The sequence below is a fragment of the Chamaea fasciata genome, unplaced genomic scaffold, assembly GCF_029207755.1.
Source record: "Chamaea fasciata isolate MVZ Bird 193981 ecotype frontalis unplaced genomic scaffold, bChaFas1.0.hap1 SCAF_15, whole genome shotgun sequence".
In the NCBI taxonomy this organism is placed as follows: Eukaryota; Metazoa; Chordata; class Aves; order Passeriformes; family Sylviidae; genus Chamaea; species Chamaea fasciata.
The window spans coordinates 10934170-10950700 of record NW_027094100.1 but is presented as its reverse complement, the minus strand read 5'-3'; the positions used below and the strand labels follow the sequence as shown (position 1 = coordinate 10950700).

The 16531-nt window shown below is 44.8% G+C and overlaps 1 protein-coding gene across 2 annotated transcripts in view; it reads right to left on the bottom strand.

The window, feature by feature from the left end:
* Window positions 1-1396: 1396 nt before the first annotated feature.
* Window positions 1397-16531, bottom strand: part of GALNT10 (polypeptide N-acetylgalactosaminyltransferase 10) — an 80968-nt gene continuing 65833 nt past the window's right edge. For both annotated transcript variants that reach the window (XM_066196889.1, XM_066196890.1), the window contains exons 8-12: window positions 13132-13239; window positions 11140-11361; window positions 9752-9868; window positions 7873-8022; window positions 1397-7164 (exon numbers count right to left, since the gene is read on the bottom strand). In XM_066196889.1, the coding sequence (XP_066052986.1) occupies window positions 6997-7164; window positions 7873-8022; window positions 9752-9868; window positions 11140-11361; window positions 13132-13239 (765 nt within the window). In that variant the 3' untranslated portion in view covers window positions 1397-6996. The remainder of the gene's footprint in view (window positions 7165-7872; window positions 8023-9751; window positions 9869-11139; window positions 11362-13131; window positions 13240-16531) is intronic.

Below are 16531 nucleotides of genomic sequence, written 5' to 3'. Positions count from 1 at the left end.
CATAAGGGTCAGAACAGGTTGGTACTGACCATCAGGCTGTATTTCATCTTGGGCTGCAACCTCTCATCCCTGCAGATAAAGAGGTTTAAAGTCCTTCTGCAATGCTCACTAGAAGGAAAAACCCAGCTTTTGCCACTGTCTGTTTGCTAATTCAATGCTAATTACCTCCTGCTCAGGCTAACACGCTGAGACCTTTTTTCAGTCTCCCCCCCCCCAAAAAAAAAAAAAAAGAAAAGAAAAGAAAAGCATGGAGGTGTTTTTATAATTGCAGTTTATTTCAGCATATTTATCCTCATGGGAACCTCCAGATTTCACAGTCTGCTAGTCTGGAACAAGCTTGCTGCAAAATAAACTGCCTCATAGAGACATTCTTTATTAGGTATCTATCACTAACCTGATCCAATAATTCTTTGTGGGAGCTGCAACGAAGTGAGAAACAATGTTTCATAAACCCATCAGTACCCAGGCAGCTTTAGTGCCTCTGAAGCAGTAATAGCTTGGCCATCCCAGTCAGCCTCTAATCAAATTAGAGGAGCCTGTGCAGGCCTGTAAATCTCACCTGGAGCAGCACTACCCTCTAAAGATAAGTCGGTGGTGTAGCTGTCATCTGGAACTTACTATTTTCATGGAGCCATTCAAAGGGCTCAGGACAGAAATACTTCTCTCCCAGCGGTCTGTGCTGCGTGAGACGTCCTGGGAAGAAGGTTTTTTTAAACTTTTCATCATCAGAAATCAGACCACTTCCTTTCGCAGTACCTCGGGGAGGCCAATGAAAACACTGCTCTGGCACCTTCCCCCAGACTCCCACTCTCCTCAGCACTTTTCTAGGGTGGCACATATTGAACCTGCTAAAATGCTCAAACTGTCACAGCTTTTGGCACATACTTACCCTGGGCAATGTTACCGTGGCCAAGAATCGCAGCACAGTCTTCCCTGGGGATCATGCCTTGGTAGTCCCCCCAGAGAGGCTCCTTTTCCCACACACAGATTTTCACACATTTCATTGTCTCCCATCCGTTTTCCCCCTCGCTGTTTTTCACCCAATGGAGCCGAGTTAAAACCCTCCCCTATAAACCAAGGGGTGGGATGGATCTGCCAGCAGTTGCTCCCAAATAGGCAAACAGGCAGAGAAAGAAGAATCACAGCTGGGTTTTCTCTGTTCCTCTGTGCTTCCCAGTGTGCCCTACTAAGGACAGTCCATGTCTGCTGTCCCCCAGGGGTGTCCTACCTGGGTACAGGTCGTGGTTCCTTCAGGACTGCACCACTGGGCACGGAGTGACAGGAAACCTGTGCTGGGCAAACACCACACCAGGGCAGCTGAGCTTATTCTCACAAGTAGAAAAGAAATCAATCACTGCAGCAAAACAGGCGGGGACAGTCACGTCTTTGCACGCAGTTTTCAGAAAACACATTAAAAATTTATTTTAAATATATTATAAAAGGAAGTCCATTCAACTTTAAAAACACTAGGCATTCTATCAATGATTCCCAATTTATGAAAGCTACTACATTAAAGTGCTACAAGTCCTTTACCACCCCCAGATATTAGGCTGTTGGTCCTAATACACACAAAATAAATACACACTGATTCAAGAGGCACCATCCAGTTTTACAGAGAAAATGCATGCAGTACAAGGTACAGACAAACTTAGACCTAATCACCGAGATCCTAGAGAATGCATTTCGAAACCAATTCCCTTCTCCACCCTAGAGGCTAAAGCTATTTGTTGCTGTTATCGTAAGGGCTAAGGTTTCAGGCTGTTGGCTTGATCAGTTTTTATCTTGTTTTGTGGTTGAAGTTCACATTTGTTTGCTCACTACCTGGATTAAGACTTTTCTCCTTGAGTTGAACTCGTATATTTAAAATCACATAGATCCAGTGGCTTTATATAAAACTCCCAAATCACTCACAACTGCTGGAATCCTTGAAGCCTTTTGGGTCATACAGACGCAGCAAGAAAGCTCAAATGCAGTCAGCTAAGGAGTGTACTCAGCTAGCAGAGTCAGAAACAGACACCGACTTTTTATTAGGGTTTCCATGATCTATCATTGCCTAGTTCCATACAGATTCCCCACGCTAAAGCACAGCACTACAAAGTAGAAATCAGAGCAGGAGGTGAGCTTATTTTGGTTACACTTCAAATTTATAATGTGAATAAATCAATCTGACTGGTTAATGAGGAATATGAAATTAATTGATGAGTCTGTGTTGAATGCTGATGGCAATTTCAGATCTCATTTCCCATTCTCCACCCACTGCATCACTCTCCACTTGAACCAGGTGAGGATTTGCAGCCTGTTTTAAAATCTGGACTCAACACTCATTAGGTCAGAAAATAAAGCACCTTAAGTGAATCCTACACAAGCTGGGAAATTGCAGCACACAGACTTTCCTTGTGCAAGATCAAGTAACAGGCCATGGGAGCTGGGGGGCAGGACCCAGTGCTCCCGACTCACAAGCCAGCTCCACTTTGCTGTGTATCCTGTGAAACCACCCAGTGAATCCATGATCCCCAGCAGCTGGAAGTGGATGTGGGCTGTAAGGTACACGTGCATCACTAGAGCTGTTTCACACATGGCTTTAACAGGGGCTCTTTTGACTGCAAGCGTGACAGGCTGACTGCCAGAGGCTGGCTGTTCTCTCCAATCAATTCAAGTCCCTGTCTGTATCTTGAAAGACAATTTAGAATACAATCTTCTCCCTTTTCACCTGGCAGTCCCATGATTTCCCAATCTGTCTAATAGGAGATGTCTCCCCTGGGTGATGTGAGCCAGCAGCAGCCTCAGAGCACTGTGCTCCTGCAATGCTGGTGGTGCCTGTTTGACTCTCCAGTCACTGATCTCAGTGCAGCAGGGAGAAGGAAAGTTGGCTGACTGGAACACTCCAGGAGTAAAGTAAAGCAAAGCCCTGTGCAGAGACTGCTGTAAAACCAACCACGAGGAAAGTCAGGCTGAGAAATCGCTTTCTTGCTACTTCTGCATTAGAGATTTTAATACATTCTTGAAAAAGTTTCCCAGTGATGGAAGGCATCAACTTCTTCTGAGAGACACTTCTGCTACAGATTTTATATGCTTTTGGGACTATTTGTGATTTGTATACTTAGAAAATAAAATGCAGGGTCCCACATGCCAGTGAAATCATGAGCCTTCACCATGAGGTGAAACATCCAGCAGCTAACCAAGACAACTTCCTTAGAGCTTCAGCTGTTACAGCACACCCAGAGGAAGCTGCCAACCCTTCCAAGTCTTCCTATTAGGAGTGACAAACCTCCCCAGAGTCATTAATGATATCGATTTAACAGAGGGAACCCAAGAGCTTCTGAATTACTGTTGTTCACGCAAATTTTGCACTGAAATTTTGACATTAAAAAAAAACCAAACCCACACACAAACACTGCAGGAGTCAAGCTTGCTTTCTCTTACATCCTTATCCCCCAACCCCTTCCCCTCTCCTCTCCTGTCCAGCAAGGCACTAGGGAATGGTTCAAGTTTAAGCATTTGCTGTACATTTACATTTAAAAAGGCACATCTTTATTTTAATGATGCTGTATTCCCCTTTCAGGAAGGCTCACGTTCTTCTATTGTGGTTTGAAAAAGAAAATTAATTTCCTAGGTATGAGAAAAGACACCTTGCACACATGAGAGCCCCAAACCTATTTACTGTCTGCAGGCCTTAGAGATTAGCACCAGTATATATCAACAACACCTTCAAGAGCAAATCAAAGTGTTTTTATGCAACATAACACACACCCTGTTGTCTGGGATTCTGATACTTAAAAACAGCAAAACTTATACAGCCACAGGAGAGGGGTGTTTCGATACTTTCGGGGGAAAAATATGGAAACATGTATTTGGCATTAGATAATCACCAGTGTTTAATCACCAGTCTTGACTTGCATGCAGATGTGAAGATTTGATTATGTATTCATGCTTTAGTGATTTTGCTTACAAATAACCAAAAGTAATTGGAATAATTAACCAGATTGCCCAGCAAAGGCTCAGTTAAAGATGCAGATGATAAAACACAGTTTATATTTCTCAATCAGTGGATGGTTGGCTATATTAAGTCTTTGCATTAGTCAATAAAGCCTCTAGGGTACTGAAGAGTGTAACTGATGCAAATAATTAATAGCTCAAAGCCCAGTGAGCTAGTCAGAAGTGTACAGAATTTGTGAGGCTCTTACCACACTCAGACCCCAAACCTTCAGGAAAGAGATCAACCACACTGAGATGGGCCTGGTACAACCACTGACACTAAATCTCTGAATTCTGTGTACTGGTGGTGGGTTGTCAAACAGGAATTGCCTCAACTATTGCCTAATCTGTTGGTGCAAGCTGCTAAGAGCTGACCTTTCTCTCCAAATTAAGATCACCAAGTGGTAAAAGACCTGATCATTGCTGCAGCTCTCTCTGAAGCAAGAATCCAGTGAGCGAAGCGTGGGCTTCCTTCACAAGGTGAGCCCAAGAACAAAGCAAGCCATGCAGTTTAGAAACAGAAGCTAATCCTCTCATTAGAAAACTAAGACACACAAAGCTGCAACCTGCAAGCAGAACAACCTACAGTCCATTTATAGAATATGCTGATTGTGTCCCAGTTATAAAAAACTAGCAGTGTTCATGGACAAACAGCTTCTTGTTCCACAGGCATTAAAACATTCATAAAGACATCTAGTCAGGCCATCTAGTGGCTCCACAGTCAGCACTACTCAGCTAATGAGAGCATTAATAACTTAAGGAAAGCAGCAGCCAGACAAAAAGCACTGGAAGGTGACTCTGTCTCCCACAGAAAATGCAAAGAGATCCTAATGACAGACAGACTGTAGTCACTGAGAACAAGATGTCAACTCTGTTTGATGCTCATCTCACTTCCATCCAGTGCTGCTGCAGAACTGTCACAAGGGAACTCTAGGGCTATTCTTTCTTTCGTCACTCCCAAAATCTTAGACACAAACATTTGGGAAGCCTGGTCCCAGCTGCAATGCAGTGCCCATGCTTCCTGTTCTCCATGACTGCATGGACCAGCTAAGTTGGCAGAGAAGGTCAGACACGGCCTCAGCTGTGTGGATGAGAGAGGTGCAAAGGATTCTGAGCCTCCTACTCAACACATCAGACTGGAGAGTTCAGGGGGCAGACAGCTGTGTCCTTGTTTGCTCCCAGCTGCCAGGCACAGCACTACGGGGCCTCCAACACATCTGAAACATGGGACACAACCCTACAGTTGGCAACAAAAGGGCTTCTTGCTTCTGGAGCTCTGCAGAGGGAGCCATCCTGCTGGTTTTGGGACACCAGGGAAGCATCTCCTTGCCTTCACATGAAAGACATCCTAGAGCAGAGCTTCCCTGCCCCTCTGAGGAGGGGCAATGTACTAACCATGCTCATCAAGCATCCCACAGGGGTCCCATCCCCATCCCCCCAGAGGTGGCTGCATGCTGCCTACTCTTGCAACACCCCTGCATGGGCAGCTAGACAAACCAAGGAGCTGGGCAATTCCTGGCAAAGGAATCCTGTTTACTAATTTACACGGCATCTGTTCACTGCATCATCATTCACAGCTTTTACCAGAAAATGCCACTGCTCCCTTCAGTACAAGACTAAGTCAGGGGAACTAGTACGTGTGTTTTTGCAACAACTTAATTTTAAACCAGATTTTTTAAAATACTTGCTTCAGATAGACTTGAACCAATGGTCCTCCCATTCATTCTTTAGTGTCAGTACATTCCAGCTCCTGGGCTGAGACAATCCTGGTTCACTGTCTGGCAGATCCCACAGCCAAATCAGAAGGGGTAACACCTTGCACTTCTCAATCACTGCACAAGGGAGAGGGTACCAGGAAAATGTGTCCATCAGTCCCACATCTCTGCTAAAATAAACAGATTTCCAGTCACAGTAAACTGTACAGTGCTGTGGGTGCTGGGAAATGAGGAGAGATTAGTAGCACGTTTCCACAAGGCTAGAACACCACTGACCACGAGACTCAAGAAACTACAGTCTGATGAACAAATGGATAAAGACCAATGGCTAATCTCAGCCCTGACTTAATTATCCTGAATTAATCTGCTCACACCAATTGCAAATTAACTTAGCCTTCAAACCTCTAAAGGAAGAATGGAAATTGTCTTCACGCAGTAGATTTGACTCTGAGAAATCCTGGAGATGTCTGTGCTAAAAAGGTTATAAGAGGCAAATTTGGAACCTGATATCCCAAGGCTCTTAGCATAAAGTCTTCACCTGTAAGAAGTGTGATTATTTAAAAACCCTCTGCTAATCTTTCACCTTGAAGATTCAACAGTGAGTGACAAACTGACTGCAAAGTGAATGGACCAGAAACCCAGATTCCTCATGGCTAATAACAACAGCCATATTCCCAACACTTGGCTGCACTTCCACTAGAGCTCATTCCTTCATCAGAGCTATGATTTGGAAAGTAATAATACTCAACCTGTTTGAAATATATTTGGTTCAGGGCAAAAAAAATACTTATTTCATTTTACAATAATGGGCTTCTTTTTCTTTTTTTTTTTTTTTGATTGGAGGCTTAAATCTTGTCTTCAATATTTGACTTATATGGAGTTTGAAAGATAAAGCACCTCTGTGGGAACGCTTCAGTGGGTGGTATAGCAGCTACAAAAAGTCCTGCAGGGTCCTGGATAACAAAATCATTTAACACCAGACCCCAGTGGAAATAAAACCAAACAAAAAAGGAAAAAAAAAAAAAAAGCGCCATTTGAAACACATTCAGACTCCTCTAAAAACAGAGTTTCTGTTCAGTCTCAGCACAGAAGTGGCTCTGGCAAAGCCTTTAAAATTCCACCATCCCCAGAAGAGAAGGATGCAGCATCTTCAGAATAAAGACTGGCCTGCTAGTTAACCTTCTCCTGAGATTCTCCCTTTTACCTTCATTAAGTGTTTAAAAAAAAGTATTAAAAAAATTTTGTTGTAACCCTCCCCAGTAAAAACTATAATTGTAAAATATAGATATATTTTTCTCTCAGTCTTTTAAAGATCAAGGTTTCTGTTAAATTTTTCCAAGATGGTTGAGTTTGTGTGTTCAAATATCCACTGCTGTGTTGGAGATGAAGGATTGCAGCTACTCATAAAGATCTTTCGATCACTCTCACTGCAGTCCATACAGCTGCTGCTGACTGGGTGGTACAGGGTCTTGTCCTGAAGGAGAGAAATGTGATGTGAGGTTGCTTAAATGGAGAAGAAAAGTTGTTTTAAAACAACCAACAGAAAGAAGTCTTAAACACCAAGGCAAGGTATTATGTCACTTGGGTGTACCTGAAGTTGTTCCACACTTAACTGGTTGAAAAGTGTCTGGGTTCATTCCCACCCCTTCCAGCAGAGTACGACCCAATCCTCACACCTGTACTGGGACTCTAAATCTTCCCAGGGGCTCTCCAGGCTGGAATCCTGCTGCATCCCTCCTGTACCAGCAGATTGCAAGGACTAGGACAGGGCACTTAGACAAGAATTTACTTACCTATGGCCACAATAGCATTGCTTAGTAGGATCAGAATAAATCCTGATCTACTTTTGGCAGGACATTCCAGCACTCAGAGCAGACCAACTCTCAGAACACCTCTTTGCAAACACAAGGGCTTGCATCACCTCACTGTCAGCTGTGGGGACACTGCACAGAGAGTGTCCTCTGCTCAGGAGCCCTGGGGTGCTCACCCTTCTAACCAGTGGAACAGGGGAGTCACCTCTTTTTAATCAATGGTACAACGACAAGAGGCTGTCTGCAGAGTCTCTTATTACAGCTACATGAAGAGAAGGAATAAAACACGAGTGGTGACATTTTCAGGAAACGTAAGCGCCTCAGGCAATTTGACACCTTTGAGGAGAATACGCCCACACACACAGACTCACTTTTCGGTATCTCCAGAGCTGGTTCCCCTTCATTCCATGACAGTCATAGAGGGTCACAGGGCTGCTGTGGGAAATGGCATCAAAACAAAACTTCTTGGTATGCTGAGGATCCCCTGGACGGATGTCCTCCCTCCAGCTGAAGGTGAATACCTGTCAGGACAAACAGGGCCCTCATGATGGCTGGTACTGGGCATGATACGTTCACCAGCAGAATGCTGTTCCCTGTGCCCACAGGGTGGGGACAGCATCAAGGAAATGACAGTGTCTTCTAGAGGAAAAACTCCTCCTGCCTCTGGGGACAGGGACTGCTGACCAGGGGACTCTGCACCAGCTGTCACACAGCGTGTGAAACAAGACTGTGCTGCTGCAGCCAGTCATGCTGGTCAGCCTGGGTACTAGAGCAGCCCTGGATGTCACTGCAGTGCAGACATACATCAAGGATTAAGCGAGCAGCTGACCAATTACAGCCCTTCCCAGCCAGCAAAAAAGCCAGAGAGCTCCAGCAGCTCGGAGTTAATGCTGGCAGTGAACACTGGAGTCTGCACAGGCAGCCTGCAGTCACCTCGAGAAATTGTCCCACACTCGTGGGACAGGAGACCAGGAGCCACGGCTTCCCAGCCCGCCCACAAGAGTGCAGGAAGGGCAAACACTTGGGTGTTGCTTCCTGATCATCCCTTCTACTGACCCTGCAATGAACTCTCAGCACTCTCAGGTGAAATGAAGGAGGGACTCTACAGAGCAGAGGAAGAGCTTTAACTCCCGTAACTGAGCACAACTTATGCCTGGCAATGCAGTGCCCAGATGAAAGGGCAGCACTGGCCCATGTGGTTCTGCAGGGCTGCCAGCCAGCACATCTCCCTGTCAGTCCCTAAGGAAAAGGCTGTTCTGGAGGCTCCTCTGGAGTCAGCTGGAGGAATAGTTCTCCTCAGAGATCTCTCATGGGGCAGTCAGAAAGGCAAGTAATGACAGGATCCTGCTATTTGAAGCAGTGTGGCCAAAAACTTTTGCACAAAGGAACTACTTTGTTCTTGCCAGTCTTTTAAATCCCTCTTGAGAAATTACCACAATCATTTAGGCTCAACGCTACTCAGAAGTTCAAACTGCATTCTCTTCCTATACATAAGCCAAAACTAATTTTCAAGATCCTCCTGACACAACAGAGGCTTAGTTTTGGACTGTGCCTGAGTAAATTGGTTTTGTTTCTATTTTTCACGCATCAAATTGATATGCAACAACCCTCTGTCTCCTACTACAGAAGCCATTCCCTGAAGAGTTATGCACGGCTCTGTAACAGAGGCATTGTTTTCTTGATCCTTTCTCAGCTCAGCTGCTACAGTTTAGACAAACTAATATTTTCCTCCCTTCTGTTACAATAAAGCTGTCGTTTCTGGCACCTCATATGTTGAGAGGGTGAATCTATAACCTGGCTGGTTTCATCTCTCCAGCATTGGTTGGGTGTTTATAATGCATTTGCCTCCTGTCAGGAGGATGATAGTGAACAGTTATTGAATGCTCCTGCAGCTTCATTAATATGCATGATGCTCCTCTATCACTTCTTTCAGCACAACCTTTGAAGTTAATATTCACTTTGTTACATATTACAGCTGCCTTGTTACTGGTTTATTGTTTTGGCACACTGTTTTCTTGTCATTTCTTTTGTTCACTCTAAGAACTTCAAAGCAGAAGTAAAAGCTCTGCACAGTCTGGCACGCTCCAGACCCCCCTGTGCCACAAGTACAAGCCACATCCTGTACCACAGTACAATCAGCATGTGAGCCTTGGGGAGCTCCTGACAGCTCTAAATGGCATTCCTTCAGCACTGGCCCCTGGAACCTCTCCCTCCCCAGATTTAGGGGCCGATGATTTATCAGATTGTTACCTGCACGTTGTTCCATGCTGCCTCTCCTCTGTCCTTCACGCAGTTTTCCAGCCTCAGTGGGGATCCCAGGGCTCCGTGCTTAGTATCCACACACAGTCCAGTTCCCACATTCCGTATCTGAAATAGTTAATTAGTCACTGAATCTCCTACTCCTATCAGGAAAGAAGGCTCAAATTGTCTCAAATTGCAGCTGTATTTGTATGAAGTTAGTTTTTAAGATTCCTCTCTTAACTGTGAGTCTGAGGGGGCCAGTAACAGCTGGAAGAAAGCACAGAACTCAAACCAGGATGCAGTTGTACCTCCAGCACACAGCAAAACCTAGCAGTGACAGGACTGCAGGGCTCACTGTGGGCTGGGTTGTCTGGTGGTGTCATTTTTCACAGGTCTACACCTTGTACATCCTCCCTGAAGTCTGTGCCAGTGTGAATATGCTATAGCAAATGTACAATGAATGTTGCTCTTCTGGATTCTTAAGTACTTTAGATTTGTCAGTTACTCTTGTGCTATAGTAAATTCTACATGAATCTTTTGTTGAATTGTTTAGCTTAAGCTACAGATTAAGTGCTTTTAAACTGTTGGGCTTAAGCTCTTGGCTGAGTTCAGAGCTAAGTTTAGTAAGGGGGTCCACTTTGAACCTTGTGATTCCATGGGAGGATCTCTCTTATTCTTTTTTATCCTTACCCTTTTCCATCCCCAGTCTTCACACAGGTAAGTTTTGGTTGATTTCAATTTTTGATTGATTGAATTTAGATTTTAGTTTGCTTTTTCTTTGTGTGCTTTTAACCCTCTAGAAAACAGCAGAGTGAACTTTACCAATAAACTTTGTCATGTTTTCAACTTTTATATTACACTTGCTTTTGCCAACACCTTTGCCAGTGATGCTTTAAGCGACCCAAAACACTCAGCCATGAGAGTTGTGTGTAACAATTTACAGCCTTGGTCCTGGGGTGATTTTATTCCCAGAACACAGCTGACTTCCAAATATATGGATGGTTTTCCTGCCTTTCACATGGGAAAGCTAAAGACGAGAGTAGCTCAACACAGTTGTGAAGCCCTTTGGAAATACAAGATTTCACTATTGCTCAGCTGCTGCCTCTCCCTAGTCTTCCCTCTGGCATATTCTGCTTTCTACTAAATATACAACATGCAGAACAAGCCAAGTCTCTATTCTTGTTGGAGCTGTGCACTAATAGAAGCAGCTGCCTGCCCAACTGCCTGCTTTGATCAGGCCAGTGCAATGGTAGAGGAGTTCTGGGGTTTTGAAACATCAAGCAGATCTTTAAACACTCACTCACACCTTACCCACAGCAACTGAGGCCCAGGGACAACCTTAAAAAAACCAAACCGCAGCCTATCTGCCCGCTGCAGATGTCAGAGCACAAACTTGCCTCTCCCCAGGCAGCTGCTGGAGGCTCCACTGGTGGGTAGAACTTTGGCAAGTCCCAGGCGACCTCGTTCATGAACCACTTGAAGCTTTTGCAGTTGAGGTTATTGCGAAGCTCCTTCTGCGCGGCGACGTCGCCCGCTGAGAGGTGCCGGTACTCGGGTCTGCGCTGGTAAATATACTCTGCGTATTCATCCATCCACACCTCAGCCACCCTTTTCAGGTTCTGTGGGGAAGAACGAGAGGGGAAAACCACCTGAGAGTGCTGCACAAACCACCATTAGCATTCAGAGCAGCTCGCGTGTTTTTGCTCAGAAAGGATTTTCATTCACATCCACTCTTTCTCTCCAGCTTCAGGACAAAGATTATTTTTATTACTCTGTAGTTCCAAGGGACTTTTAGAAAGATATTTTCAGTTAAGGTCAAAACAGAAACCTGGCACTTGGCCATTATATCTAGTTCCTTGTGGCTAAGAAAAACAACATTAATCAAAAGTTGTTTTTTTTCCTTTTTTTCTGTAAGGAAACTAGTCAGAACATGATGCTGGTAAATACCACTGGACATTCAAAGGTCTCTGACAAAAAGCTGCTTTCTTAAATCCTTCTTATTGCATCTTTTATATCCATCTAGGAATGGGATTTGCAGTACTCCCTTCTGAAAAGCTCCAGTTCACAATACTCTTTTTCCTAGCACTCTTTTTCCATTTTCTTGGGTAAAACTGAGATACCTCAGCAATATGAGGCTTTCAGGCAATGACCCTTCAGAATAGAAGCAAAGGGTTTTACCTCATGGCAGCAGCACATTTCATGTATTCCTGTAAAGCTTAATCCCCTGTGCACCTCCAAGGGCAGCAACAAATACCACCCACTCAAGAAAACCTGCTTATCACAGTGCCCTTGGGAGTGCTGGACCTTGGGCTGTTCTCTGGCAACACCAGGCACATTCTTGGTGCCCCTTGGTAATGTGCCATGTGCAGTTGTGACTCCTTGCATGAAGCTGCTCAGTCCAGCAGTGATCACTTACTACCAAAAAACTTAGGAAGCTAAGAGTGTGCTGATCCTGCCCCAAATGCAGCCTTGCACACAACAGGAGCAGGTGTTTACCTCAAGGTGTCTGTTAAAATGCCAAGAAACAGCTTTTCCTACCTCTCTGCTGTCTCCTTCCAGCACTGTGGGAGTACACAAGAGCCAAATACTGAATCAAAAGAAGTACAGCTCCCTCCTGAAGAGATGGCAGAGACAGGAGAGTGCTCTGTCATTCTGACAGGTCATTGCTGGGCTGAGGAATAAATCCAAATCTATAACTGGGATGATGCTATTAAAGTGGGAAGCATTGTAACACTGTGCAAGCCTTAAGATTTCAGAACAGCAGGACACCTCTCTGAGGTTTTTAGTTTTGCAGCCTTCTAGCTCCTAGGATGTTTTTCTCCCACCAGAGGGCAATGCAATCCCTCCTCAATTTGAAAATTAGCTAGAGAAACCCAGAGCAGGATAGACAAAAGCTCTTCTTTGGGCTACACTAGATTAAGAAATAAGATGGCATGGAACATTCCATTGTGGAAAATTACAGCTTGCCCATTCAGTGGTCTGTGATGCTTGAAGTTGAGAGGTCTTTCAATCACCAAAACCTATCACCACACTGAAGCCTGCTGCTCTTGGAGAGCACAGCTATAAAATGACTGAAGTATTATACAAATAAAGCCATATCTTGTTTTTATAGCCAGCGCCTGATCACAAAGTCCCTGCCCAGCACCCAGCAGTGGCTGATGTCTGGAGCATGGCAGCTGTTCACACACACATCTGCAGCTCCCCGGGCTTGCTTCCCTTTGTGCTACACATCCACCACTGCAAAACTGCTCAACTTGCACTGTACAAATGCAAATTACAGACAAAACCCTCCACATTCGCCTCCCATTGTGGGGTGAGAACAGACAACAGCACGGTCACTGTCACTTCGCAGTCAGACTCCTGTCATGCGGAATGCCACTGCCACTTACTCTTGCCAGGCTGACTCCTGTGGGAACCTTGTATGGAACATATTTCCTGTAGATATGACCAACTCTAGAGCAAGGGATGTCCTCCATGCGACCTCCACACATCCAGACCTGTGGAACAGCAGAGAAACACATTCAATCTTGGCTTTATGGAGGAAAATTAAAAAGAAAAGACTTCCAAGTAATAAAATAACCTTAACCCAGATTTTTACATTAAAGTACACTCTTCCCAAATCCCCTCCCCTCCCTGCCTTAGTCCCAAATCCTATAACAACCCGCTTAGAGCCATGCAGCAAGCCTTGATTTAGCACAAGTGCTCTCAAGCCTTCTATACAGAAAAGAACAGGGCAAGAAAATTCAAGCACTGAGGAAACAGCACACACCTCGCTTTAAACTGATATATGTTATTACAGCAATAGTAACCACAATAGTTAAACTGGGCTGCCATAAAAAACCCTGGGTGTAGGTTGTGTAATGAGGCTGTAAAAGGGAGGCCATCTCCCTAGTACAGGTGGTCATGTGTTATGCAAAAGGCTCCAGGGAATTCATGAGCCTGTTCAAGTGCCAAAAATCAGAAGAAACTGCTACTTTTTCCCGTGGTTATCACTGCTCTTTTATGGTTTCATTGCTGACATTCATTCATTGCTTTTGCAGCCTTACAATTAAGTGGAAATCTCTGCCTGGTGAACACATAAATAGCTTTAAAAAAGCCCTCAGGAAGTCACTAGAACACACTGCTAGTTGGAGATGACTACCTTGATGCTTGGTTAATGTCTAGAGTGGGCCCAAAAGCTTCCTTTCCCATCTGGGAAGATTTTACTGTGTGCCAGCACTCTGCAACAACTTTCTTTTATTCTTTATTTATTGCATGGACGTAGTAATTATGTCCACGTGAAACAAAAGGAGATGTTTTCTAAACCAGCCAATCTACCTCATTAGGTTTAAGAAATATTTCTGTGCTTCACAGAAATATCCAATCAATACTTAAAGAAAAAGTACCCTTTAGAATGCCAAACAAATGACTTTCTGAATTCCTGAAGCGAGGCACTGCTTTTGCCCTTCTGACTGTCCCCAGATCCCATGGGACTGCCCCAAAGGATTTTGGGCAGGCTGGTGCAGTGCTCTTGATCTCCCCATTCACTGGGGCTAATTTGAGCCACCACAGTTCACTGTACAATGAGCTTAGTCAACAGCTTTACACATAGCAGGCAATTCCATTAATATTCTACAGTGACAATATTAAATACTTAGCTTGGAAGAGAAATATTTGGCCAAGGCTGCTGCATAATTATTAGCTCTGACACTGAAGTCCTCTGGAGTTTCAGCTCTGTCTGCTGGCCCTAATAATTACAGTCATTTGCTGACTGCGTATAACTTAATGGAGGTTGGTTGCTCTCAGTTAGAGAAATATTTTTCACAGGCATCTTCTAAAGTTCAAGGCACTTAATTACATGTCGTTACGGTGAGAGAGACAAGAAGAAAGTTGACAAACACTCTTACAAAATTTCAATCCTTTTGTCCCTGCTGTGTCCTGAGAGGCTGGTATAGAAGAGATGAAAAAGAAACTAGCACTCAGCTTCTGTGAAGTTTCTTACGGAATTAGGAATGCTTTTTATTCTGCAGCGACTGTGCTTTTGGCTGCAGAGGGCCCAGAGCGTGATTTCGCTGCTGAGAAATTAACAGGCTGAGGAGACAAGCATTTGGGCATGGTCTGTGTTTCTGGGACAGAAATGGTTTGTGCAAGGCTGTGAGAGCTGCAACAGACCTGTGAACTACAAAAACCTGCAGGAGCAGCAGCAGAAGCCCCAAGCTCAGCTGCACAGACACGCACACCTCAACAACCTGCACTACCCTGCACTGCATCCTGCAGCAAGAAGCCTGAGGGGTTCACAGCAGCTGCATTTTAGTGTAACACAAGCCTGGCTGCAAACACCAGCCTGTTTTCCTTGCTGCCTGCCCACAGCATGCCTGACCTACCCCATCTCTAAGGAAAGGCTTTCAGCCAGGCCACCACAAACACACTTCTCTGGAACATGATGTCCCTGTGTAAGCTGAGCAGCAGAGCCCTGCAGTCGGTAGAGCTGGAGAGGAGAGAGCTGCCCTTGTGCTGCAGAGCTGGAGAGGCAGGAGTGGGAAGCTGGATAGAACTGATGGGCCAGGAGCTCCAAGGTGGTACAAGGCTCCAGGCACAGAAGACAACATTACACAAACATGTGCAATGTGATCAGAAAAGCTACTTACCTGAGTTGCTTAATAAGTAAAACCTAACATCAGTTTGGCTTGCTCTTTTCCTGATCATGCTTTAAAATATTTACTTTCAAACGATGCTGGAATGGAGGCAATGGAAAGCTTCCTAATCCCTACCAGCAGAGCTCAGTGACCCTTTCATGGTACTTTGCCACCTCTGTGCCTTTTTAATGTTGCCTCACGCTGCAAGTGACAGTATGGCACCCGCAGTACAAATCTAATTTTAAAGGCATGCTTTCCACTCATTCGTTGCTGCTTTGATTTATTTTATTAGTGAGCTGCTTTGTGTGGTGACAGAACTCATTACAACCTCCATAAAGACAATTACCAGTCCTTATCTATACAACTGGAAGAAGAGGGAGAGGGAAAGAACGTGATATGCGTTGGCAAAACCCAGCTAACAAAAGCGTTAGAAAGCCAGAGCTAAAGGTCAGGGAGTTGCATGCAGGGGTCTGTCAAAGAGTAAATGCAAGGGAAGCAAACCCAAAATAGCTGTGTGCTAGCTGAGGGAACGCTTCCACTCAGTTACTGATATTTGGTTGTTTTTAAACGAGAGTACAGTTCTCAGGCGTGACACACCAGGACGTACAGCGCTAAAAATACCACGCTGTCAGCCAGCTGAAACGGTGCTGGGCTGTGGGGCAGCACCTCACGCCTTCCCCACAACACTGACTGTCCCTTAGTGCCTCTCCTTCGGCCACAGGAGCCAGTTTCTAGGTGTTTTACAGATCCTGCCTCACTCCTCAGCTGACATGACAGAAAACGTCAGAGCTTGAACTCGCACTGATTTCTAACAGCCATTTATGCCGTAAGAACAAGAATTAAAGCTGGTCAGGCAGACAGTGCTTCTTACAATAATCTAATCAGATCTCATGAAGAGAGAACAGGAAATTTCTCTTCCTCCTCAGGCACAATTTTGACAATCTTCATTTTGGGCTTGGAATCCAGCAGCTGACAGATCGGCTAGAATGAAGAGAAAACCTGGCCACACTGAGGTCAACGGGCACACTGAGCAGATTTAGCTAAGGCCACAATCTCACCCTAATAATAAAAACTACACAAGGGAAATAAAGTAACACTGGTGATATTGCTTCCATCTTCCCAGCAGCCTGGAGAGCTGTAACTCCATATTCATAAAGCGACTCCAGAGCCTTTG